Genomic DNA, 25,331 nt, shown 5'->3' with positions numbered 1-25,331 from the left:
AAAATTGTTATTTTTCTTCTTTCAGTTGATAAAGCTAATTATTTTTCTTAGAATATGCGTAATTTGTTATAAATGAAACAGCATAATATATGCTGAGTGTGGTGGTACACATCCAGGTCATTTTGGCCTACATGGTAAGTTTTAGGTCAGCCTAAACTATACATAGCCTGACCCTGCTTGGAGAACCAAGCACTAGGCATGTAGTTGAGTAAGAAATATACTTTCTGATTCATTTTAAAATAATTCCAGGGTTTGGAGTACAGGTCAGTGACAGAGCACTTCTCTAGCATGTGTGAGGTCCTGGGTTTTGTCTCCATCACTGAATAAAGAATCTAGAACAGCTAATCTGTAGTGGGAAAGAGGTTTGAGGGCATATGTGAGATTATTATTATGTGAATCTTGATGGAGCTATATCAGCATTTGTGGGTAATGTATATGTTGGGCTCATTCTGTTGCTCTCAAATTTATCATAATAGTTTTTCCCCTCCACAAAAACTTTGAGAGAGCTGAGGATGTAACTCAGTGGTAAAGCACTTGCCTACCATGCACAAGGCTGAGTTCAGCCTATGCACGACAAAACTAGAGTTTAGAGACCTGCCAGGCAATGGTATTTTCCCTTTCTTTCTTCTTTCTTTCTTTCTTCCTTCCTTCCTTTTTTTCTTTCTTTTCTCTCTCTCTCTTCCTTTCTTTCTCTCTTCCTCCCTCCCTCCCTTCCTCTATCTGTCTGTCTGTCTATTTATTTATTGGTTTTTTTTTTTTTTTTTGGTTTTTCGAGACAGGGTTTCTCTGTGTAGCTTTGCGCCTTTCCTGGAACTCGCTTTGGAGACCAGGCTGGCCTCGAACTCACAGAGATCCGCCTGGCTCTGCCTCCCGAGTGCTGGGATTAAAGGCGTGCGCCACCACCGCCCGGCTATTGGTTTTTTGAACAGAATTTCTCTGTGTAACAGTCCTGGCTGTTCTCACATTCACAAAGATCTACCTGCTTTTGCCTCCTAAGTGCTGGAATTAAAGGCGTGCACCACCACCACCCAGCTTATTTTTATTTTTTTAGTTACTTATTCCCTTGAAAATGAGTTATCAGCATTGTACCATTGTCCTCTTGTCAAGTCGTTGTGGAATCAAGGCTGTCACTTCATTATCAGTGGAACAGCTTAGCACTAACTTCGCTTCCCTCATTTCTCTCTTCCTCTTCTCTCCTCAGCTCTCTCTTCCCAGATGTGGTGAACTGTATGCAGACTGACAACCTGGAACTAAAGAAGCTTGTGTACCTCTATCTGATGAACTATGCCAAGAGTCAGCCAGACATGGCCATCATGGCTGTCAACAGCTTTGTGAAGGTACTTTGCCCAAGGATTCAATCTTCTCTACCTCATGCAACCTCTTCAGAAGTGACTTTTGATATAATTTGTGTCTGCATTGCAGATAAGCAACCTATGTTTAAGGGACGAAATCCTGTAGGGAAGTCCTGGCAGTAGTCAGCAATGTTCATGTTATTAGCACTCTATACACCAGCATGGAGCATCCAGGGGCATTGAAGCCATATGGCAAGCCTTCTGTTATTCCTTGCCAGATGAATAAAAGAAAGCCAAGTAAACCTCAGTGTTTACCCCCCAAGGCTAGTAGAGGTTGGGCATTTCATCATAATCCGTACGTGCTGACAGAGGTTGGACATACCATCATATTGTTCCCTGAGGATTTGTTTTATCTTTGTGAAAGTTAGGGTTAGGACTCAGAAATGCTTTGGCAGGAGGTGCTACTTGTCTTTGATTAGCAGGCCCTATAGCATTTGGCTAAATATTTTTTAGGGATACATTTTGTTATTTATTTTGAATATGAGTGCAGAGGCTTGGGTCCTCTAGAGCTGGAGTTGCAGGCAGTTGTAAATGCCTGACATGGGTTCTAGGAACTGAACCCGGATCTTCTAGAAAAACGGCAAGTGCTTTTAACTACTAAATCTTGCTTCAGCCCATGATTAAATATCTTTATTATGCAAATTAAAAATATTCCCATAGAGGAAATAGTAAAATACTCATCTTGTGATTTTTTTAAATAATTACTGACACATGGCTACTATTGTTGAGTTTATATTCCCTGTACATAAAACACTTTTCTGACCCGACCCCTTTTCTCAGCATCTTCCATCTGTCAGAATAAGAACCGTGGGGTCTCAGTTCCTCCCTCTTGTTCTCCTCCGGGCTGGTCCTTGTGTCTCGGCCTCTCCTCCTCCAGCTCCACCACCCATGTGCTAGAGTTCTAGGCATGTCTACCACCCCTGGCTAAGATCTCTGTTAAAATCATAACCTTACTACTGTTGTCACAGCTTTAAAAACTGACAAAGCCAAGCTTAGTGAGTTTGAAGCCAGCCTAGAACAGAGACCCTGTCTCAGAAAACCTAGATAAATAAGGACTGACACAAAGTTTCCTTAGTGCAGCTGAGTAGTCAGGGTTTCCTGTCATTAGCTGTGGTGAGTGTGGGAGTGGGTTATTCACATTAATACCCCTTTCTGTCTGAAATATATTCTGCATTTAAAAAACAGATATTTCCAAGATGAACTTCTGTTCGAACTTTGAAAAATAACTGATAAACTGTCTTTTTATAGGCTTTTCTCCCTCGTGTTTTTCTACATTTACACAGTCCACAACTTTTTGTTTTGTTTTGTTTTGGTCAAATGATTCTTAGGTAGGTAGAATATATTATAGGGAAGATTTTGTTAAAATTTTGAAAGAGTTGGGTATAAATGCACATGGCTTAAAGAGACTTTTTTTTTCTCATTTGAGACAAAATTTTATGGTTCAGCCCTGGCTATCCTAGAACTTGCTATAGGCTGGCCTCAGACTCTCAGAGAGCCACCTGCCTCTGCCTCCTGGGTACTAAGATTAAGCACCACCATGCCCAGCCTAAGGAAATTTTTGATATGGGAATTTTAAGAAAGTATTCTTGGCCAGGAAGTAGTACACCCACCTTTAATCCCAGCACTGGGGAAGCAGAGGCAGGTGGATCTCTAAGTTCAAGGCCAGCCTGTTCCAGGAAAGCCAGAGCTACACAGAGAAACCCTGTCTCAAAAATAAAAAATAAAAATAAAAAAAGAAAAGAAAGGAAGAAAGAAAGAAAGAAAGAAAGAAAGGAAGAAAGAAAGAAAGAAAGAAAAAAAGAAAGAAAGAAGAGAGAAAGAAAAGGAAAAGAAAGAAAAGGAAATAAGGACTGAAGAGATGACTCAGAGGTTAAGAGCAGCCGGGCGGTGGTGGCGCACGCCTTTAATCCCAGCACTCGGGAGGCAGAGCCAGGCGGATCTCTGTGAGTTAGAGGCCAGCCTGGACTACCAAGTGAGTTCCAGGAGAGGCGCAAAGCTACACAGAGAAACCCTGTCTCGAAAAATCAAAAAAAAAAAAAAAAAAAAAAAAAAAAAATTAAGAGCACCGGCTGCTCTTCCAGAGGTCCTGAGTTCAATTCCCAGCAACCACATGATGGCTCACAGCCATCTATAATGAGATCTGGTGCCCTCTTCTGGCCTGCAGGTATACATGCAGGCAAAACACTATACATACTAAATAAATACATCTTTTAAAAAGAAAAGAGAGGGGCTGGAGAGATGGCTCAGCGGTTAAGAACACTGACTGTTCTTCCAGAGGTCCTGAGTTCAATTCCCAGCAACCACATGGTGGCTCACAACCATCTGTAATGAGATCTGGCACCCTCTTCTGGCCTGCAGGTATACATGCAGACAGAATACTGTATGCATAATAAATAAATAAATCTTTAAAAAAAAAAAAAAAGAAAAGAGAAGTATTCTTTGTCGTGTTTTGCCAATGCTGTGTTGGAAAGAACTCCCTTGTAAAGGATACTGCTTGCTTGCTGCTGAGCCCAGAAAGCCCACTTTGCTGCTTGGCTGGAGGTGTGCTTCTGTCAGGCCCCAGTCAGATCATAGCGTCTTTGTTTTGTTCTGTAGGCCTCCAGAAACTGATCTCTTTTGACTTGGTTCTTACAGATTGACAGTGGAGGGGACACAGCATTTCCAATTCTCTACCTTTTTTCCTGAATAAGAATAGAAGAAAATGGGTCAGTTCTTAGAGCAAATCCGCTAATAGTTCTAGAGACGGCCATACCATGCATGTTTGTCTGTGTGAGGGTGTCAGATCTTGGAGTTACAGACAGTTGTGAGCTGCCATGTGGGTGCTGGGAATTGAACCCAGGTCCTTTTGGAAGAACACCGCTGAGCCATGTCTCCAGCCCCTGGCAAATTTCTTAACAACAGCAACAAAAAAGATTTCCTTCTAAGCTCTTGAGTAGACAACTAAGACCTTTAGGAAAGGAATAGCATGAGAGATTGGATTCTCATATAGAATGGTTTATGTCAACTGGAGTGTCTACTTGTAATCATCTTGTATTCATATAGTTGATTTTTTTTTTTTTTTTTTTTTTAGGATTGTGAAGATCCTAATCCTTTGATTCGAGCTTTGGCAGTTAGAACAATGGGGTGCATCCGGGTGGACAAGATTACAGAATATCTCTGTGAACCCCTCCGCAAGTGCTTGAAGGATGAAGACCCCTATGTTCGGAAAACAGCAGCAGTGTGTGTGGCAAAACTCCATGATATCAATGCCCAGATGGTGGAAGATCAGGGATTTCTGGATTCTCTACGGGATCTCATAGCAGATTCAAATCCAATGGTAATACATTGTGCTTTTATAGAGAGGGCAGCAGTTAAAATGAGTCCTTTCCAAGGCATGCTTAATAATGCGTTTTCTTTGAGACATTGACCACAGGGTAGTTGTGAGAAATAGTTTTGTGTAATGAATAGATTGTATAGTTCATATTCCTAGGTGGTTTTATTTATTTTTAGGATTAATTTTTCAGATAGTTGTTTATGGTAATTTCTTGTATGAAAATAAAACCAAATCAAAGTGATCTTTATTGGCCAACTATTGTAATGTATTCTCAAAGAACTCTAGGATAGAAATTGATTATGTTCTGTGTATTTAGCAGCCAGAATATAACACTTAAAATTATTTCTTTTCATTTGTTTGGTTTTGGCAGTGCTAAGGATCAAACCCAGAACCTTGTGCAAGTACCCCATATCTGAGCTACAGCCCTACCTCAAAGTTGGAGTTTATTTCCTTCTTGACATCTTAAGTTTTCTTTATGTAATGAAAGGAAGTCAGGTTCCAAATGATAGATTATTATTAAATTAAGTTCATTTAAATTGAGTGATTGATTACTCAGTATTGCTGCTGAAAAGATAGAGGATAATTGGCCACTTTCATTAAAGTACATCCCCCAACATTCTGTGTGTTAAAATAAGGCTTCATGTATTTAGGATGGCTTCTAATTTGTTATGTAGCTGGCCTTGAATTCTATCCTCTTACCTCTCAAGTGCTGGGATTATAGCCATATGCCACCACTTGACCTTTTTTTTTTTTTTTTGAAAAAAAAAAAAAAAAACAAGGTTTCACTGTCTTGTCTGATCATAGGCATGGGTCACCACACACTGCTAACTAATTTTTATCTGGTACAATGTTTCTTTGAAGATGAATTACACTAAGAGATAGTAAGTAATGTTAAATTATTTTTTGTTGTTGTTACATTTTAATGAATGGAGAGAGAGTTGGAATTTGCCTGAATTAGGTATCATCTTTCCTGGCAAAAGTTCTATTCCAGTCTGTGCTTTGGGGTCTTTCTTGTTCACCTTATTCCATGGCCTTGGCTTTATTATCCTTCTAGTGTAGCTGAAGGTCAAAGGATGAAGCTTATAACTTACACTGTTTAAAGGCACAGGCTGTGCTGAGTATCATTCATGGATTGTTGAGCCATTTTCTAGGATTAGGAGTAGATGTGGAAGGGCTTGGACAATGACTTCCAATAAGGTGTCATCATCATTATTAGAAAATGAACCCCACATTTTGTTTACTTTCCCAAGCAGCACCACCTGGCACCCTTTTAAAAAGATTCTATAAAAAATTAAAGAATTGAGTCTGTATGGCAGTACTATTTTTTTTTTTTTTGCTTTTTTAATTAGTGTGTGTGTGTGTGTGTTTGTGTCTGTGTGTTTGCAAGCATGTGCATGTACATGCTGTGGGTCTCTTCTCCCACCATGTGAGTTCCAAGGATCAAACTCAGGTCCTCAGGCTCTTGGTTTTAAGTACCATTACATGCTAAGTCATCTTACCAGTCCTGGCAATACCAGTTTTGTGGACTGCTTAGTTGGTACAGCGTACTTTTGCCATTGTTTGTGGTTCACTCTGTCATTCTGAGCGACCATCTTTGAAATTCTCTCTCCAAGGACAAATGAGGTGATAAAGTTCTAAGCACCAAGCAGATAGGCAGAATATCTTGTACCCTGTGGAAACCTATTAAATATTCAGTGAAGCTAAGAATGGATTGAGGCAAAAATAAATTCTAACTCCTACAAGCAATTCTAGGTTAAAGGGTTTAAAAAGGCACCTCTACGCTCATGTAAATTCTTCCTTATGAAGCCTAATAAATGTTAGGGTGTAAGGACTGGAAAGCAGTCGGGTTTTTGTTTGTTCGTGAGGAAATGGGATTTGAAATCCAGGTAACCCTGGAAGATCTGTATCAGGTCAGCTGAGAGCATGCATGCCTAGTTTGCTGATCTGTTTTAGGCCTCCTCTGCAGGGAGAGGGGTGTTTTTTGTTTTTTTGGCGGATGGTTTCTATTTAAATTTATATAAATATATATATATATATATATTAACTAATGTCCCCGTGAGTTGTTGACGTTTGTTTTCACTGTACAGTCCCGAATGTGTTGGGCACTCATTCTGCAGCCTAGGTTGGCCTTGAACTGTCAGTCTCAGTGTCTCAGACTCTTGAGGACTGGGATTGCCATCACTCCTGACTGTTGGTGACACGTTAGCTTGTTTTTTTGTTTTTTTGTTTTTTTTTTTTGTTTTTTCGAGACAGGGTTTCTGTGTAGCTTTGAGCCTTTCCTGGAACTCACTTGGTAGCCCAGGCTGGCCTCTAACTCACAGAGATCCGCCTGGCTCTGCCTCCCGAGTGCTGGGATTAAAGGCGTGCGCCACCAACGCCCGGCACGTTAGCTTGTTTTATAACAACAAATTGAGAGTTGATTTGAAGAGACTTTACAAGTATGTTTGAGGAGACTTACAGAAAACAATTTAAGGTTACTTGGTAGGTTTATGAGAAACTCACATTCTGGGTGGCCTCTCTCCCACTGAGAGAAACTGTTTTCTTCACATCCCTCTAGACTGTTTTATTGTCTGTTTATTGTAGACTTACAGTTACCAAAAAGTAACCTTAAGTAAATGCTAGAATTAATTAAAATGCATTTTCCTTTCATCAGTGGGATCAGATGCAAATAACGAATAGACCAAGGTGCATGAGTGGTCAGTAACATCTGAGGGCTAGTGGTGGCATGTTAGCATACTAGCTCAAACACCTCAGAAGCTCCTAAGGCTGACTATGGTTCTGTGTCACTTGAAAAGAGAAATTTAATTCATAATGCCTGTGTGCTAGGCACAATGACAGTTGTTTTTATGTAAAATATTTCACTTTGTTTTTGTGTCTGTCTGAAGTAGTTCCATGTTTCAGATCAAGAAATGTGCACTCAGAGACTGAGCTGTCTCAGTGTGCTGTGGCTAGTTGTAATGCAGCCAGGATTGCAGCCTGAGTCCCAGCCTATCCTGATCACTTTGTGGATATGTGTAAAGAAACAAACTTAATTGTATACATACCCCACACGTTTTCATTTTTTCAAAATGGTTTAGAGTTAGAATACATGAAAGCCTTTAATTATCTGTACCCTGTTACTATGAAGTCACCCGTCCTCTTACTCTAATTATGGGTATGAGTCCTTATCCTTGGGGAGATTCTCTTCCACCTTTTCCCAGGCTGTCCCACATGGTGGCAGCACTGCACCAACCAAGACTAGGTTGTCTGAAGGGACACGGTCCCACCTCAGTGTTCTTACAGATCAGAACAGCTTCCTAGAGGGAAAGCACTGGAACACTTGTAGAAATGACTTCAGAATCTTTGGGGAGGGCGCTTTTCAAGACAGGGTTTCTCTGTATAATCTCCCTAGCTGTCCTGGAACTCACTCTGTAAACCAGGCTGGCCTTGAACTCACAGAGATCCACCTGCCTCTCAGGTGCTGGGATTAAAGACATGCACCACCACCACCTGGCCAGAATCTTTTCATAAGAGAATAAAATGTAAGTCAAGAGCTGACAATGCTTGGAGTGATATCAGCTCTGAGTACTAGCATTGATGTGCCTTGCTATAAGTAATAGAACTTTTTTTCCCTTCTGTCACTTTTTAAAATTTACTTATTTTTATCTTATGTGCATTGATGCTTTGCCATGAGTGTCGGGTCCCTTGGAACTGGAATTGCAGACAGTTGTGAGCTGTCATGTGGTTGCTGGGAATTGAACCCAGGTCCTCTGGAAGAGTAGTCCTTGCTCTTAACCGCTGAGCCATCTCTCCAGGCCCTCCTTCTGTCATTTTTGGGGTTTTCCTGTAGTTATTTCACTACTTTCAGCTGACTCTCAGTGTCCTAGTTGACAGAGGAAAGGCTAGTTTTGAGGTAAAAACTGCTCGACTCTGTTTAGTGCTAGCTTTATGCTAATGCTGTTTAATCTTCCTGTTTCCTCCTCTGGAAAATGAGAGATACTGTCTCCAAGAGTTGGGAGTATCCAGGCTAGAGAGAAGGCTCAGTGGTTAAAAATGCATGCTGCTCTCCAAGTTCGGCAGCTTCTACATCATAACTGTCTAGAATTCCAGCTCCGGGGACTTCTACACCCTTTTCTTGCCTCTAAGAAGGACCCCACACTCATGTATGTGTGTGCACGCACACACACTTAAAAACATACACACATAGTTAAAAATAAAAAAAATTAAATATAAAAAAACTTAGGCCAGGCCTGCTTAATGCACATCTTTAATCCAAGCACTTGGGAGGCATAGATAGGCAAATTTCTGTGAGTTTGAGGCCACCATGGTCTATATAGCGAGTTCCTGGCCAGACAAGGCTACATAGAGAGACCTTTTCTTAAAAAAGGAGGGGGAGAGGATTGGGAGTATTAATTGGGATTTAAAACTGTACTTATTAAAGTACCTGGCATATTTCCAGAAGATGGCTGCTACTGTCATTATGAAGTAGACATTAGGTCAAGGTCAACATTATCCACATTAATTTAATACCTGTGCGTTTTGATAGAATAAGATCTTGTAATAACGGAGTTAAGCATACTTTCAGTTGTGGATTTTACTAGCCCCCTTTGTAAGGAAGCTTGTCTTCAGGATGAAGACACACCAGGAGCCACAGGAACACAGCTTCCGTGATTTCTTCACAAATACCAGAATTTTAGAGACATCATTTGATAAGTATGTTTGCAGGAAAACAATGCACTTGAATGAAGCGTTCTCTAAAGTTTTCGTCATGTTAGTCTCTTCCTTGCTTGATTTGGCTTTGCTCTCTGGTGTCTTGCGTTTTCTTTCTACAGCTAACATTTATACTAGGATCCGCTCTTTGAGAGTCTTCCTTGGCAGCGGGACTGTGTGTGCTTTGCTCTTTGGTGTTGAGCTCAGTGCTCTGCCCCTCTGGCTTACGACAGAACCCTTGTGATCTCCATTTCCCAGCCCTCCTATCACTCAGCAGCCCGTGGAAATACCCGTTTTCTATTGCTCCGGCCTCCCATAAAGTGTAGACTAATTAGTGAAGAATGTGTTTCCTCAGTGTACCCTGGTTCTCATCCTTCTTAGCTGTGTGTTCTCCCTAAGCTCTAGTGTCCTCAACTTCAAAATGGGAATGACAAAGTGCTGTGTCGTAGAGCTGTTGTGAGCTTTAGAAACATTTAATGCTGAGCTTAGTGTAGAATAAACCTTAGTAATGATGAACACATATTATTGTGCTGCAGTGCTGGGTTTTAGTAATTCTAGAAAGACTGCTCTTTTAATGGCAACATTCTTATTGTAAAAACTTTTGAGATCATTATGGATTTCTAAAAGTGATGTTGCTTTTTCTGTAACTACAAAGACATTATAATGCTCAATAAATGACAGATAATTATTTAAAAAAACTTTCAGGAATATTTTAAGAGAGAACACAAAAGGACATGGTAGTGGGATAAGAGGATGGGGTACTGAGTGTGACAAGAATGTAGTATAGGACTGGAGATGACTCAGTGGCTAAGAGGACCTGAGTTCCATTCCCAGCATCCCTGTGGTGGCTCACAACCACTGTGACATCTGATCCAGGGGGTTTGATGCCCTCTTCTGACCCTCTTGGGCAATACGCATGCATGTCGTGTGGTGCATATACATACATGCTGGCAAAACATTCATATGTATAAGATCTTAAAAAGAAAAATTTTAAAGAATGCATTATAAGCGTTATGAACTTGTCAAAAGAGTAAATTTTTAAAAACTTTTCAAATAAAATTTAGACTAAATTTTGTTTATATTGGCCTGTATTAATTACTTTTCGTACATGTGTATCATATATTTTGATCATAGGCGCCCCATTATATCTCACCCCTCTCTCATTATCTCCTTCCTCTTCCCAGTTAGTCTGTCTTCGACTTTCATGTCATGTGAGGTGTGTGTATGTGTAGGCCAGAAGAAGGTGTGATTGTGAGCACCGGTGTGAGTGCTGGAAATCTAACCTGGGTCCTCTGAAGACCAGCCCATTAACTACTGAGCTGTCTCCAGCCCTAGATGCCAATGTTTTAGAAAGCAGTTTGTGTGTCTAGAAAGCTCGGTCTCCCCATTATTACATTCTTTCCCCTCCCTCTGAACCAGGGGCTTATGTAATTAAGTCTGGCCCTGAATTCCTAATTCTCCTGCCTTCAAATCCTGAGTGCTGGGATTACAGATGTATGCTGCCACATGTGGCTATAAATGTACTTTTAAAGAAAACTTCCTTTAGAACTCTTTTTTCCCCTTATATGCTCTTAATCTTTCTGAGATTATAGCAACATTCCTAAGATAGATGATAATAAGGGAGGAAATACGAGACTTGTCTTAATAGTTGCGATTCAAAGTGATGTTGTGACTGAGGGAAGTGCATCTTTGTTTCACTGTTGGAGAGACGCTAGGGTGCTTACTGCTGCCTGAGCTTGCTCCGTGGGGACTTTTCACCCTGTCCCTACAGTGGTGTATTCTTCTTTGGGAAGAAGTGAATTCTAACTTATCACTCTATCTTTAAATTTTATTTTTGAAAACCAGGCAGCATTGTACAAAATTTCAAAGAAATACAGATTGTAGAAGCATTGACAAGAAAGAGGTCTGGTGTACACCAGCTGCCCACTTGTCGACTTGAACTCAGTCTTTCTCTTCATCTGCCTCAGATACAGTGTGACTGACTGGCTTCAGGTTCATCACAGTGTGGGGAGCACGCTTTACTGACCAGGAGAATGTAAAGCATTCCACCGTGAGCCTGCCTCGTGTGATTTCTGGAAACCCAGGAGTTTGAATTGACTGGAAGATGACAGTGGAGAGGTAGCAGCAACCTCAGGGAGTTTAGAGGAACAGGAAGTCTGGTGCAGGGTGGGAGAGCATCTCATCTGCCCCGTCACTTTGGTGGTGGCTTGACCACCACCTCTTCCTTCCCGCAGGCTCTGTTCACCATGGTCCTCTGATCTGATCTGATCTTTATATTTTTATTAGGCCGACCCTTCAGTATTTCCTTTCTTGTTTTAATATGATAGTAAATAGACATTGCCTACTTGAGCATCAGCACTTACCCTTCATTAGCTGCATTACACACTTGCTTTAATTTCTAATTGCCTGTAATGGTAACAAGGGGATTCTAATTCCTTATTGTGTTTAGTATCCTTCTATTCTCTCCCTATCTATTTTTAGTTCTTCAGTTCTCATCTTTTCTATTCTACGTTTTCTATTACCAGACCTTCTATTTAACTTTAAACAACACACACAGACACACAGACACACAGGATAGACAGATAGACACACACAACACACACACACACACACACACACACACACACACACACACACACACACGGTGGGGGTGAAGGAGATGCATTGACAGAAAGGGTAATTATGGTAGGAGGTTCATTTAAAACTGATGCCAAGGTTGGATGTGTTGACAGAGCAGTCAAAATAAGCAGTTGATATAGGACATTTTAATTTTTTTTTTAATTCTAAAATAAGGTCAATCATACCTACTATGCATGGGAAGTAAATTTTTTTCCTATATGTGAAGTACCTGGGAATGATTATTGTTTTTGTTTGTTTGGGTGTTGTTTGTTTGTTTGTTTTCAGACAGGGTCTCATGTACCCCAGGCTAGCCTCAGACTTCTTAAGTAACTGAAGATGACCTTGAACCACTGATACTCTTGCCTCTACCTCCCATGCTGGGGTTATAGGGAATTGTTTCATTCTAGTAGTGAGCAAAAGCATTTGAGAAAAGTAGCTCATGTATGTTATTATAGATGATACATTAGGTCGGTTTTGTTTTGTGGCAATGAAATGTCTAATTATATTTGCTAAGTAAGTCTTTGATTCTTTTCATCTGAGACTTTTTGTTCTGATCACCAAAGAGAGTTCTGTTTCTGCCATCCTTATCCTCTATATAATGATGGCTATTGCTACATTGTACTGTGTATTAAATCATTGTTTCTTAGATATTCACTTTCCTGTTTACTTTTATGATTAGTACAATCTGCCAATTACCTAGGCAATGTGGGTAATAAAACTGACAGCTAAGTTATAGCCATTGTGTTTCTCTCTTGCTAACATAATTATAAAACTCTGTTTCTCAAGCTTTCGTTAGGGGACTTCAGTAAGACTTGACTATGAATTAACATCCTTGAGAATTTTTTTTGATGTATATAATTGTTGAAGCTGACTTCTTGATGCATCTCATTTAAATTATAAAGTACTTAGGGTCAGCCTGACCATGCTAATCTTCGCATCTGAACTTTTGCTGTAAAACGTATTTTAAATCTCACCTGTGTAGAGCCACAGGGTAGTATTTCCATTGTGGTGTTTGTTTATGAGTGGTTTTGAAATTTTAAAATAACTTTAAATATTTGTTTGTCAGTTATATTAGAAATAATCTGTAATTTTGATTTAAAATACTGACTTTGTTTTGTAGCTACACATATTCCCATATCAGTGCATCAAGTACAAGTGTGCTTTCTTGTCTAGGGTAACAGTTTTTTCACTTCCTATCTCAAAGAAGAGGATATATTTGAAACACCATATTTCATTGAATCTACAATTTCATTAACTATAATTTATATGATTAGTTTCTGTATCCTTATATAAAACATTCTCCACTAAAGTATGGGTGACTGCAGGTTAGCTTAGCAGTTAAGAGCAGTTGCTGCTCTTCCAGAGAATCTGAGTTCAATTCTTATAAACCACATGGTGCCTCACAATCATCTGTAACTCTAGTTCCAGGGGATCCAACAACCTTTTCTGGCCTTCAAGGGCACCAGGCATACACATGGTATACAGACGTACAAACAGATAAAACATCCATGCACGAAAAAAAAAATGTGATGATTGATTATAAATGCCCTCCAGTTTTAGAGATATTAATGAAAAAATTTTTGCAATTTTTACTTGATGAATTATGGTAATGTTACTCCCTTAAATTTACATAAGGCTTTATGAAATTTTTGTTTTTGTTTTTTGAGACAAGGTTTCTCTTGTGTATTCCTAACTGTCCTGAAACTTGCTTAGTAAACTAGACTGGCCTCAGACTCAGAGATCCATCTGCCTCTGTCCCCCAAGTGCTGTGATTAAAGGCATGAGCCACCATGCCTAACATGAAACAGTTGTTTTAATGATTTAAATTATTTTTATTTTATGTGCACTGGTGTTTTGCCTGCATGTATGCCTTTGCGAGGGTGTCAGGTCCCCTGGAACTGAAGTTACAGACAGTTGTGAGCTGCCATGTAGGTTCTGGGAATTGAACTCAGATCTTCTGGAAGAACAGCCAGTGCTCTCAGCTGCTGAGCCATCTTCTCCAGCTCCGTAAATATTTCTTAATGTATACCATCATTGGACTTGTACCCTCCAGTTAAAATTAGTCTCTGAGGTAGATTCAATTTTCCCTGGTTTTCAGATAAGCAAACCGCATGAGGCAGAGATTATGTGTTCCCCTAGCATTATACTAACGAATTCTGGTTTCAAGTCTACTTATTCTTAATATAAGGTATGTGATAACACTGAATAATTGACAGTGCCACCTCCCTGTTGTCCACACGCACTTAGAGTTTGGCCTAGATTTTTCTCTGTCACATAATGCAAATATTTATTGAGATGTTTCTTTTTTGTTTTGTGAGGTCTCATTCTATAGTCCAGGCTGGCCTGGAGTTCACTTTGTAGCTAGCCCATGATAGCCCCAAACTTGAAAGTGTCCTCTTTACCTCAGCCCTCGTGTGCTGGGATTACAGGTATGAGCCACCACTGGTTTAGCTTCGTTTTTTCACAGCTGTTGTTCTGTCTTGATTTTAGCGACAGTTTTGGGTGTGCTGCAGTGGTTAAGGTTTCAGTAGTGAGTCATCTGTGACTCTACTAACATATGAATTACTTTAATTCTGGAGTGCCTGACTACTCAGAAGCTGTATATGCTGTCATTGGTGGCTTAATGCATGGTTTAAAAGCAGTTCATCTATTTCTGTCTATTTTGGGTAACATCTATTCTGTCTAACTGGGTAAAATGTTTAGGAGTGAATTGAGAGCTGTGAAGGGATCCTACCAAGGTTGTTTGCGTGTCATAGTTTTGGTTTTCTGAGTATATCAAAGTCATTATCTGTTTCTTTTGCAGGTGGTGGCTAATGCTGTAGCAGCATTGTCTGAGATCAGTGAATCTCACCCAAACAGCAATTTACTTGATCTGAACCCTCAGAATATCAATAAGCTGCTCACAGCCCTGAATGAGTGCACAGAATGGGGCCAGATTTTCATCCTGGACTGCCTGTCTAATTACAACCCTAAAGATGACCGAGAAGCTCAGAGGTCAGTCTGTCTTACTGGACATTAGCTGATGGTCTTACCTTACTGAATAATGTTTAATGTCTGCTCTTAGTATAAAGAGGCTATCAGACTGAGGAAGGCAGAGGGTTTAGGGGGACATTGCTATCCCCAGCATATTTTCTCACTGGATTTAGGGACACTGTAAGTGCTAAACCGCACCAAAAAGAATGTAGTTGTTTCATACTTCTGCCAAAACCTCCTTCATTTTATCACCTATCTCCCGATTCCTGGTAAACAAAAGTTATGTCTGTCCTTGTAATGACATACTGTCTATTCTGTTAGATTCTTCATACTAGTTATTGAGCTGAACAATACCTGTAATTTAGTATTAGGTTAGGTATTTTTAAGTCAGCAACACGTATGTGTCTTGCCATTGTACCTAGAAATCATGTTAGACTACATTTGGAGCTTTTGAGAATATCTTGATTGTTCCAGTCAGCCCTTTACCACTTCCATGTTTAGGTTTTCTTTGACTGTCAGAACTTTAGTACTGAATGTCATCAACACATCTGTACATAAGTACATTTCAGTTACAAAGTTGGAGTTACTACCCATTTTTAAATTGAGCACGTTGTATATATATGTAAGCACTTGACTAGGCAAAATACTTCTGAAGAATTGCTGGCTCTTCATTAAAGTTGACATATTTTAATTATGGTAGATAAGAACCTTCCTTGCTGGCTGAAGCTGATTTCCAAGCTACTAGAATGTAAGTTCTCTTCACTTGTCTGGGAAATGATTCCCTCTGGACTTAACTAATACTGCTGGTAGTTTCTTGTCATCATTGAAAGTACAATTATATTCTGGAGAGAACTTTACCAAGAATTTTATTTTCTGTTGGCCATTGACATTACACTCATTAATTCACCTAGCAAATACTTAAGCCCATGCTGTGTGCTAGGTTCTGTTCTAGGCTGTGAGGATTCCACAGTGAACAGACAAAAATCATGGTCCTCATGCACCATTCATTCTGAGGAGTGGGGATAGGAGTTTATATAATATGGATATTCAGTAAAATATATGATAGATCATATTTCATGATGGCTAGCGGAGGTAATATAGGGATCTAAGAAATGGCAGATGTTGTAGAGAAAGAGACCATGACGAGAATGCCCCCCATCTCTATCATTATTGTTTGTTTTGAGTCAGGGACTATGCGTATAGCCTGAGCTGGCTGCAAACTTGTGATCCTCCTGCCTCAGTATTTGTTTTGTTTGTTTATTTGTTCTTTGAGACAGGATCTTGAAATGTAACCCTGGCTAGACTTGAACTTACCATATAAACCATGGCCTCTAACTCAGAGATTCATCTGCCACTGCTTCCCAAGAGCTGGAATTAAAGCTGTGTACACCACACCCAGCAGGATTTTATTTTTGTATTTTACTGTTTGGAATTAGACTTTTTAAAAAGAGTAATCACGAAGGTCTGTGTGAGAGGGTGGACTTCGTTTTTTAAAGGCCTGGAGGAGGTCAAGAGTCAGCCACGTGGACATAGACAAGAGTAAGCAGCCACTTATCTTGTCTCTTTAACATTGTAAACAGTCATGCCAGGCGTGGTGGCGCATGCCTTTAATCCCAGCTCTTGGGAGACAGAGGCAGGAGGATCTCTGTGAGTTTGAGGCCAGCCTAGTCTACAAAGTGAGTTCCAGGACATCCAGGGCTGTTACACAGAGAAACCCTGTCTAGGAAAAAAACCAAAAAAACAAAAAACCATTGTAAACAGTCACTCATGATGTTTGTTGCCCAAGAGCTAGCAAGTTAGGTTGATTTCAGAGACCACTGCAAGTGTGAATATCAAGATTCTATGAGGCATCTAAGCATAGGTAGTAGGGCTAGAAGAAGTCGGGAGAACATTGTAATAATATTCTAATATTAAAAACCAAACCCAAACAAAACAAAAATATCATCTGTTTCCGAGTTTTTCTTACTAGCTTGAAAGCAAGAGGCTGTGTAGTTTCACCTGCCAGTCCACTTCCTCTTTAAGTCACAGGTGGATAACACCTCTCACAATGAATTAATTTTCAGGATGCTTGGTTTGACTTCCTGTAGGTTGAGTAGAGATGAGCTGTGAGGCAGGGAGCCCTAACATTATGTGGAGAGACAGGACTAAAATCAAGAAGGTAACTGGCGTGAGTGCCAGTGTCTGGGGGATTGCTAGTTCCCTTCCAGTTTGGATATCCAGTTTGGATAGTTGCTGCCTTCTAAAGTCTTCTGACGCCCCTGCTCTGCCTGTAGCCTGCTGGGCACGAAGCTTCTGCGGTGTTAGCCTAAGCATGGAGCTTTGACTTTTCTAGCTGAATCTTTGATTTCTTGATACTTGGGCCATGGAACTCTGAAGCATTACTTTATTGAGCAAAGGTACCATAATCCAAGATACTCAATTTCCCTTTCTGTCCCCAGCATCTGTGAGCGAGTAACTCCTCGGCTATCCCATGCCAACTCTGCAGTGGTGCTTTCAGCAGTTAAAGTTCTAATGAAGTTCCTAGAACTGTTACCCAAGGACTCTGACTACTACAATATGCTGCTGAAGAAGTTAGCACCTCCACTGGTCACTCTGCTATCTGGGGAGCCAGAAGTGCAGTATGTCGCCCTGAGGAACATCAATCTAATTGTCCAGAAAAGGTGGGGAAATAGTAATTTGGTGATTTTAAAATGTTTGTGATCTTGAATTAAGCTTAATATAAATGCTCCATAGACTGATGCTGATCTCTTTTGTTCTTTACTGTGTGGAAGTAAAATTGTTATATAGTAGCACAACTTCCCCCGGAATAGCAACTTAGTTATTACCATTCTCTCAGTAGTAATTATCTGGTGTTGTAGTTTGGGGTTGTTAAGTTGTTTTTGTTTATTTTTTGATTTTTGGAAACACTCTCTCACTATGTAAACCAGTCTGGCCTCGAACTCATAGAAGTCCACCTGCCTCTGCATCCCAAGTGCTGGGAGTAAAGGTGTGTGCCACCACACCCAGCCAGGTCGCTTTCTTAAGTGTTTCTTTTGGACATGCTACCCAGGAAGGTTATAGTTGAGAACCAAGTTGTTCTTCCTTAGCAGTTCTGTGTGGTAATACATAACCCCTCATACTTTAAAAGGACACAAATCAGATGTCAAAAGGAATTGATAGAGAATAGATGGGCTAGGAGTGTAGCTTTGTGGTAGAATGCTTGCCTAGAATGTGCTAGGCACTGAGCTTGACACCCAGCTTTACTGTGTGGAAGTAAAAATGTTACATAGTAGCGCAACTACTATATGGGGTGGGGAGGACAATAGAGTGTTGGTTGTTTTTTTACTCTTAGCTCTTGGGCTCTTTACTCTTTTGGGGGGTCCACTATCCAGCTCCCAAATAAACAAATACACACACAGTCTTATTTTCTTTTTATAAATGCCTGACCTTAGCTTGGCTTATTTCTAGCCAGCTTTTCTTAAATTAATCCAGCTACCTTTTGCCTCTAGGCTTTTATGTTTTTCTACTCTGTATACCTTTCTTTACCTCTTACTCTGTGGCTGGCTGTGTAGCTGGGTGGCTGGCTTCTCCTTCTGTTTATTCTCTCTGCCTACCAGCTCCACCTATCCTTTCTCCTACTTGGTTATTGGCCATTCAGCTCTTTAGTAGACCAATCAGGTATTTAGACAGGCAAAGTAAAATAGCTTCACAAAGTTAAACAAATGCAACATAAAAGAATGCAACACATCTTCCATCATTAAAAGAAATATCACGCCGGGCGGTGGTGGCGCACGCCTTTAATCCCAGCACTCGGGAGGCAGAGCCAGGCAGATATCTGTGAGTTCAAGGCCAGCATGGGCTACCAAGTGAGTTCCAAGAAAGGCGCAAAGCTACACAGAGAAACCCTGTCTCGAAAAAAAAAAAAAAGAAAAAAAGAAAGAAAGAAATATCACAGCATAAACAAATGTAACACATCTTAAAATAATATTCCACAACACTAGAGGCTGATACAGGACACTTGTAAGGAGTTTTCTTCCCCTCAAGGGGACAGGCAGAAAGGCTGAGCAGGACATGTCAGTAAATATGTTTGGTCATCTTCCTTTCTTGTGTTTTTGTCTATCACAGGCCTGAAATCTTGAAGCAGGAAATCAAAGTCTTCTTTGTGAAGTACAATGATCCTATCTATGTTAAACTAGAGAAATTGGACATCATGATTCGTCTTGCATCCCAAGCCAACATTGCTCAGGTCAGACCTTAAGCTGTCTCAAATTTATGCTGGCTTAGAGCTTAAGATCTGGTATTCAGAAGGCATGAAACTGCTGTTTGAGAATCTTTAAATGGTATCCACTTGTTGGATATTTGACAGGTCCTGGCAGAGCTAAAGGAATATGCCACTGAGGTCGACGTGGACTTTGTTCGCAAAGCCGTGAGGGCCATTGGCCGGTGTGCCATCAAAGTGGAGGTAAGGCTTCAGAGGAGGAGATCACACGGTATGGGGTTCCAAGTGTTCATTACTTTAGAATATGTATAATTGCAGTTTATCAAAATAATAAAGCATATACTTAATGAACTAAATAATTTAATATTTATGGGTGTTGTGTCTGCATTATGTCTGTGTACACTGTGTATGCTAAGTACCACTATTAGCCACAAGAGGGATGGGACCCCCTAAGTCATGAGCCACCATGTGGGTGCTGGGAATCTAACCCAGGTTCTCTGGACGAGCAGCCATTTTTTGCTCTTAACCCCTGAGCCTTCTCAGCCCCAGATTAAAGAATTTTTTTTTTTTTTTTTTTTTTTTTTTTTTTTTTTTTTTTTTTGGTTTTTCGAGACAGGGTTTCTCTGTGTAGCTTTGCGCCTTTCCTGGAACTCGCTATGGAGACCAGGCTGGCCTCGAACTCACAGAGATCCGCCTGGCTCTGCCTCCCGAGTGCTGGGATTAAAGGCGTGCGCCACCACCGCCCGGCAGATTAAAGAATTTTTAATGAAAAGCCACTGCCCTGGTTCTTTTCCTTCTTTACTTAGCCCTACTTTCCAAAAAGTATCACTTTCAACTCTCTTTTATGTTGGTTTTTCTTTTGCTACATCCATATCTATAAATAATTTTATTATCTATTGGTTTATTAGTTACAGATTTTTATCTTTTCAGCATACCCCACTCCTCCCCCAAGCATTTGGGGGTCTTGTTAGTTTTACTTAAGACAGGGTCTTACTGTGCAGCCCAGGCTAGCTCCAAACTTACATTCCCTCTCCCTCAGTCTCCCAAGCGTAGGATTCCAAGCATGAGCCACTATGCCTGGCTTTAATTTTGTGTTCTTTCCATACATTGCTTTTGGTAATATGTGTCCTTAGGTGTTGTACTTTGTTTTGGTTTTAACTTATTTTGATACTACCTATTTATTTTTTACATTTATATATATATATTGTTTGAGGAGACAGCATGTGCCAGGGTATGTATGTGAAGGTCAGAGGACAACTTGTAGGAGTTGGTTCTTTCTTTTCACCATAAGGCGCCTAGGGATCAAACAGGTCAGTAGACCTGGTGGCAAGTGCCTTTATCTGATGATCCATCCTGCTGGCCCTAATACCACATACTGATTGCTGACTAGACTTATAGACTTTCCCAGAGACTGGACTGTATCTTAATGGTTCCACTTATCTCATACCTCCATCCCCTTTACATGACTAAATCTGGAGGCATGGTGATACTCATGAGTTTTAGGTAACGCTGTGTACTTTTTGAATCCTAACAGGAGGCACATGATTTAGTGACCTGTGATAGTACAATGATAGACTTACCCTTGGATTTGGGGATTTTTCTCACAATCTTGTCCTAAAAGAAAAACCAATCTATCATAGTGTCAGTATCAGTTTGTATTCCATATTCAATTAGTAAAAGATTAATAGATTAATCTCTATTCTAGGGTTTTTTGAGCCATAGATAACTGAAAAGAAAATGAAAGCTATGGACCTTATATTTGTAAAATATTTTGTAAGTCCATACAAAATTTGACGATTCCTTTTAGGAGGTTTAAAAACACCCGTGCAGATGATGAGAGGGCTGACTCAGTGGTTAAGAGAGTTTTCTGATCTGTCGTGAGAACCGCGTTTCAGATTTCAGCACCCACGTCAGGCAGCTCACAGGCTCCTGTAACTCCAGCTTCCAGGGCTCTTCATGAGCACCACTGTGTGTATGTGTGCACAAATGCTGGTTTATCTTCCTCACGGTGGCTGCTCAGGCCATAGCCTGGGGGTAATTCTGTTTCCTCAGACAGTGGCTCTTTTGCTGCCATTAAAGGAGGTTTTAACTAAAGGCAGCTTTAACTAAATCTCTATGGTTCTAATAAAACTCAAGATGCAAAGGTTAGGGTGAAGACCTGTGAGCTCAGAGAGTCAGAGTAGCAATTGGCTAACTTTCTCTCTTTGCTGGTGTCCACAGAAGCCTCCCTCTTTCCACACCGCCCCCACTTTACGAAAACCACCTACACTAAGCTCCTCCCTGTGACTTCTTGTCAATTAGTTGCTAACCCCACCTCTCTGAGCCCAGGTTGATTTTATTTAAATAACGCAAAAGCAACACATCTTCATATAGTTAAACAAATGCAGCATAAACAAATGTAACACATCTTTGCCTAGCTAAACAAATATTCCATAACACACAAATGTGGGGGTGGGGTGGGGGGTTGGGGGAGAACAGTGAAGAAGTCTTTTTAAAGCATCAAAAAGGCCCATGCAGTCTCCAAAGAGTTCTAGTCAAGGACCTCCAACTTAGGTGTATTCTTTAATTGCCTTTCTTTCCTTGTACCCTGGCTATTTTTTTTTTTTATTTCTGTTCTTCCAGTTATCCAGGATAATGTTTACTCACTTAACTGAATTATCTGGGAGATAGAGGTATACCTCAGTGGTAGAGCTCTTGACTAGCTTGTGTGAGGTCCTAGGTTTACTCTTAGCAAAACACACAAAGCCAAAATATGTTTCAATTTGTTTTCTAATGAATAAAAGCTGGTATATTCCTAGAATTTCTAATATTGATATACAACAGATGATCTAGCCTCTAGTATAGCTTTAGCAAATTCAGTGCCTGTTTAATTTAGTGAATGTACCTGTATATTTCCTTTTTTTTTTTCCTTTTTTGTGTTGAGATAGTGTTATTGGATAGATTACCTGACTTATGTTTTGATGTTTTTCTCCCTAGCAATCAGCAGAACGCTGTGTAAGCACATTGCTTGATCTAATCCAGACCAAAGTGAATTATGTGGTCCAAGAGGCAATTGTTGTCATCAGGGACATCTTCCGCAAATACCCCAACAAGTATGTCAAAGTTCTTGTAATCTTCTTTCTCAAATTATTTGGGAAATGTTTAACTAAGGCACTTTGAAATTGACTAGGTAAGAATTATTGCTCTTAATATAACTGGTCATAATAGATACTTTATTAAAAGTCAGAGATACATAAGTGGGTAGCCAACAGAGACTAAACTTCTTGTTTAGAGATGGGGTTTGAAGTTGGCCCTATGTGCTGGGATTGCAGGCATGAGCCACCGTACCCATCTGCTTTATTATTTTTGTAAAAATGGAGCTCTGCTTGAGTATATACTGTCTTTTGGCAGTTACCATTAAACAGGAAACCTATATATTTCCTGCTGTCTGGACACACTCTTACTTTATGCTAGACAAATGATTATGTACTTTATCCTCTCAGAAGGGTCTTAACATATACGAATCATGTGGCCGCTCTTTCACAAAAGCAGGCCAATAACAGCCATGCTGTTTACTTTGCATGGGACCTGCTATTTTGTGGGAAATGACAGAATTTATTGCAATGAATTGCCCACCTCTGTCCTCTTAAGGAAGTGTAGTTCCTCCACACAGATACTCAGTGTCTGTATTTTCACATCATAAAATTTCCAGACTGAGGGTTCTTAGTTTATAAAACAAAAATAATAAAACAAATACTTTGGTTCTGAAGACAGGCAGGTCAGAATTCATGTGTGTGTGGTTTTTTTGTTTTGTTTTGTTTTGAGAAGTGTTATTTTTAGAAAGAGGACCACCAAAAGAAGGCTTTTACTGAATTCCCAAAAGAATGGAGGGTCAGGTTTCTAAATTGTTTTGTTATATAGGTTAAAACAAAAGTGTGTATCTCAATATGATCAACAGAGTTATATGTAATACTTGTGTAAATAAGGGGTTATGACAGTTTAATTTTAAGAAATCAGTCAAAACCCTGGTTTAGTAAGTAGGAATAGGGCAGATACTTGACCTAGTATCCTAGTTATCCACATTAATTTAGTCTATCTCATTCTGATGTTTAAAATTACATTAACCAGCTTGACCTGGTGGCCTAGACCTACAGTCTCAGCTACTCAGGAGGCTAAGGCAAGGACAAGCACAAGTTCAAGTCAGCTGCAGCAGCTCAGCAAGGTCCGATTTTAAACCATGGAGGAGATAAAAGGCTGGGGATACAGCTCATTGAGAAAGAGTTTGCCTAGCATGTGCTCGATCCTAGGTTCAGTCCTCAGTAATAAAAAACATTTTTAAAATTACATTAATGAAGAAGATAGATTCAACATGGTGAACACGAGAAGGCCATAGATCTGTAAGACTTAAAATAACCTATTGAATTTCTTCATAGAATCAGGTCATTGGAATATGTGCACTAGAACATGAAGATTTCTTTTACAAAAAGTAGATGGTTCTTGGGAGATTGCTCAGTTAAATCCCTGGCTGCACAAGCATGAGGACCAGAGTTCCTATCCCTGCCAGCCATAGAAAAAGTCCAGCATCCCTGATGGCCCACTTGTAAACCTAGTGCCAGGAAACGGGCTATCTGGGCAAGCTGGTAGCTCGACTAGCTCCATCGATGAGCTCTGGTTTCAGAAAGAGACCTGGCCTCCATTGAAGTAGAACATACTGTCAAGGAAATACTTCATATCCACCTCTGACCTCTGTGTGCGCATGCGCACACACATGAAAACAGAATGACAAGTGTAATAGGAGACAGGGTTATAGTTTCCTGTTGTTTTCTAACTCCATCTTCCTTAAAAGAAAGTGAGATTTCTAAATGTTTTCTACCATGAAGGCAAAATGCATACTAGGAAAATTCTCTAGAGTACTTAAAGAAGGATTGTTTTTAGACACAAGATAGCAGGGTTCTTTTATCCTACAGGTTAATTTTTTCCGTGTGAAATTCTGTCTCAGGAACTCTTGTGAAAGTTTAAAGCTTAGTTATTGAAACGTAATTCAGCTTGGCATGGTAGCTTATGTATGCCCTTAGTACCAACCCTCAGGAGGCAGAGACAAGTGGATTTCTATGAGTTCAAGGCCAGTCTGATCTACATAGTGAATTACAAGACAGCCAGGACTATTTGGGGGAGACCCTGTCTTTAAAGGAAGGAAAGAAGAAGGGAGAGAAGGAAGGAAGGAAGGGGGGAGGGAGGGAAAGAAAAAAGAAAACATAATTGAAGAATGGTGGCTCACAGTCGTCTGTAAGCCCACTCCCACGGGATCCAGTGTCCTCTTCTGACCTCTGCGGGTACCAGGCCTGCATGTGGTACACATACATACATGCAAGCTACTCATATACACAAAATAATAAAGTAAATCTAAAAGATATGTTTAAAGCATATTTGAAGAAAAATTTAAGCCATAAATTTCTGACTTACTACATTCTGTTAACTAAAATCCTTTGTAGTTTGCTGATTTGGCTTGGAGTTCCTGGTGTATGCCTCTAGTTCCCACTGTTAAATACAGTTCTTAGTTTTATCTTTAGTAACTGTAGTCCATTTGTTGTAACAGGTATGAAAGTATCATTGCCACTCTCTGTGAGAACTTGGACTCCCTGGATGAGCCCGATGCTCGAGCAGCTATGATTTGGATTGTAGGAGAATATGCCGAAAGAATCGATAATGCGGATGAATTACTAGAGAGCTTCCTGGAGGGCTTTCATGATGAAAGTACCCAGGTAAGTTCTCTTCTATCCTGTGTCCTACATCTCTTCAGGAAGATAATCGAGAATGGAAAACATTGGCTCGTTTCTTGTGTGCATTTATATGTCATGGTTTTTCTTTCTCAGGGGATGACCCTTTTGATGAGTCCTGCTTTCTAGAGTAACAGAGCTGCAGAGCTTAGGCCAGTGGTCCATAGACTAATGCGTATTGGAACATTTGGGGGCTTTTTGAAACATAGGTTGCTGGGCCTCAGCCCTCAGAGAGTGAGAAGGACCTATGTAGTCTGATTTCTTTCTTGCTGCAGGTGCTGCTTCAGAAGTGAGCTTCCCTGAGGTGGTTTAGAGCAGTAATCAGATTTTTATTTTCTGTCACTTAAAGATGATTACATATTGTCCTTAGCATTTGCTGTTGCTCATTACAGTACAACTTGGCGAGGCTTGGAAAGATTCTCTGTGGATGA

The 25,331-nt window shown here is 40.2% G+C and overlaps 1 protein-coding gene across 3 annotated transcripts in view; it reads left to right on the top strand.

Moving 5' to 3' along the window:
• Positions 1-25,331, top strand: part of Ap2b1 (adaptor related protein complex 2 subunit beta 1) — a 127,170-nt gene that overhangs the window by 19,809 nt on the left and 82,030 nt on the right. For all 3 annotated transcript variants that reach the window (XM_052759774.1, XM_052759775.1, XM_052759773.1), the window contains exons 4-11: positions 1,202-1,337; positions 4,423-4,668; positions 14,777-14,967; positions 17,385-17,606; positions 19,051-19,171; positions 19,292-19,387; positions 22,121-22,236; positions 24,720-24,885. In XM_052759774.1, coding sequence (XP_052615734.1) covers positions 1,202-1,337; positions 4,423-4,668; positions 14,777-14,967; positions 17,385-17,606; positions 19,051-19,171; positions 19,292-19,387; positions 22,121-22,236; positions 24,720-24,885 — 1,294 coding nt within the window. The remainder of the gene's footprint in view (positions 1-1,201; positions 1,338-4,422; positions 4,669-14,776; positions 14,968-17,384; positions 17,607-19,050; positions 19,172-19,291; positions 19,388-22,120; positions 22,237-24,719; positions 24,886-25,331) is intronic.

This window comes from Peromyscus californicus, unplaced genomic scaffold, assembly GCF_007827085.1.
Source record: "Peromyscus californicus insignis strain IS unplaced genomic scaffold, ASM782708v3 Scaffold_3__1_contigs__length_106647218, whole genome shotgun sequence".
NCBI lineage: Eukaryota > Metazoa > Chordata > Mammalia > Rodentia > Cricetidae > Peromyscus > Peromyscus californicus.
Note: the sequence above shows the minus strand (reverse complement) of the source record. Positions and strands in the feature narration are given on the sequence as shown.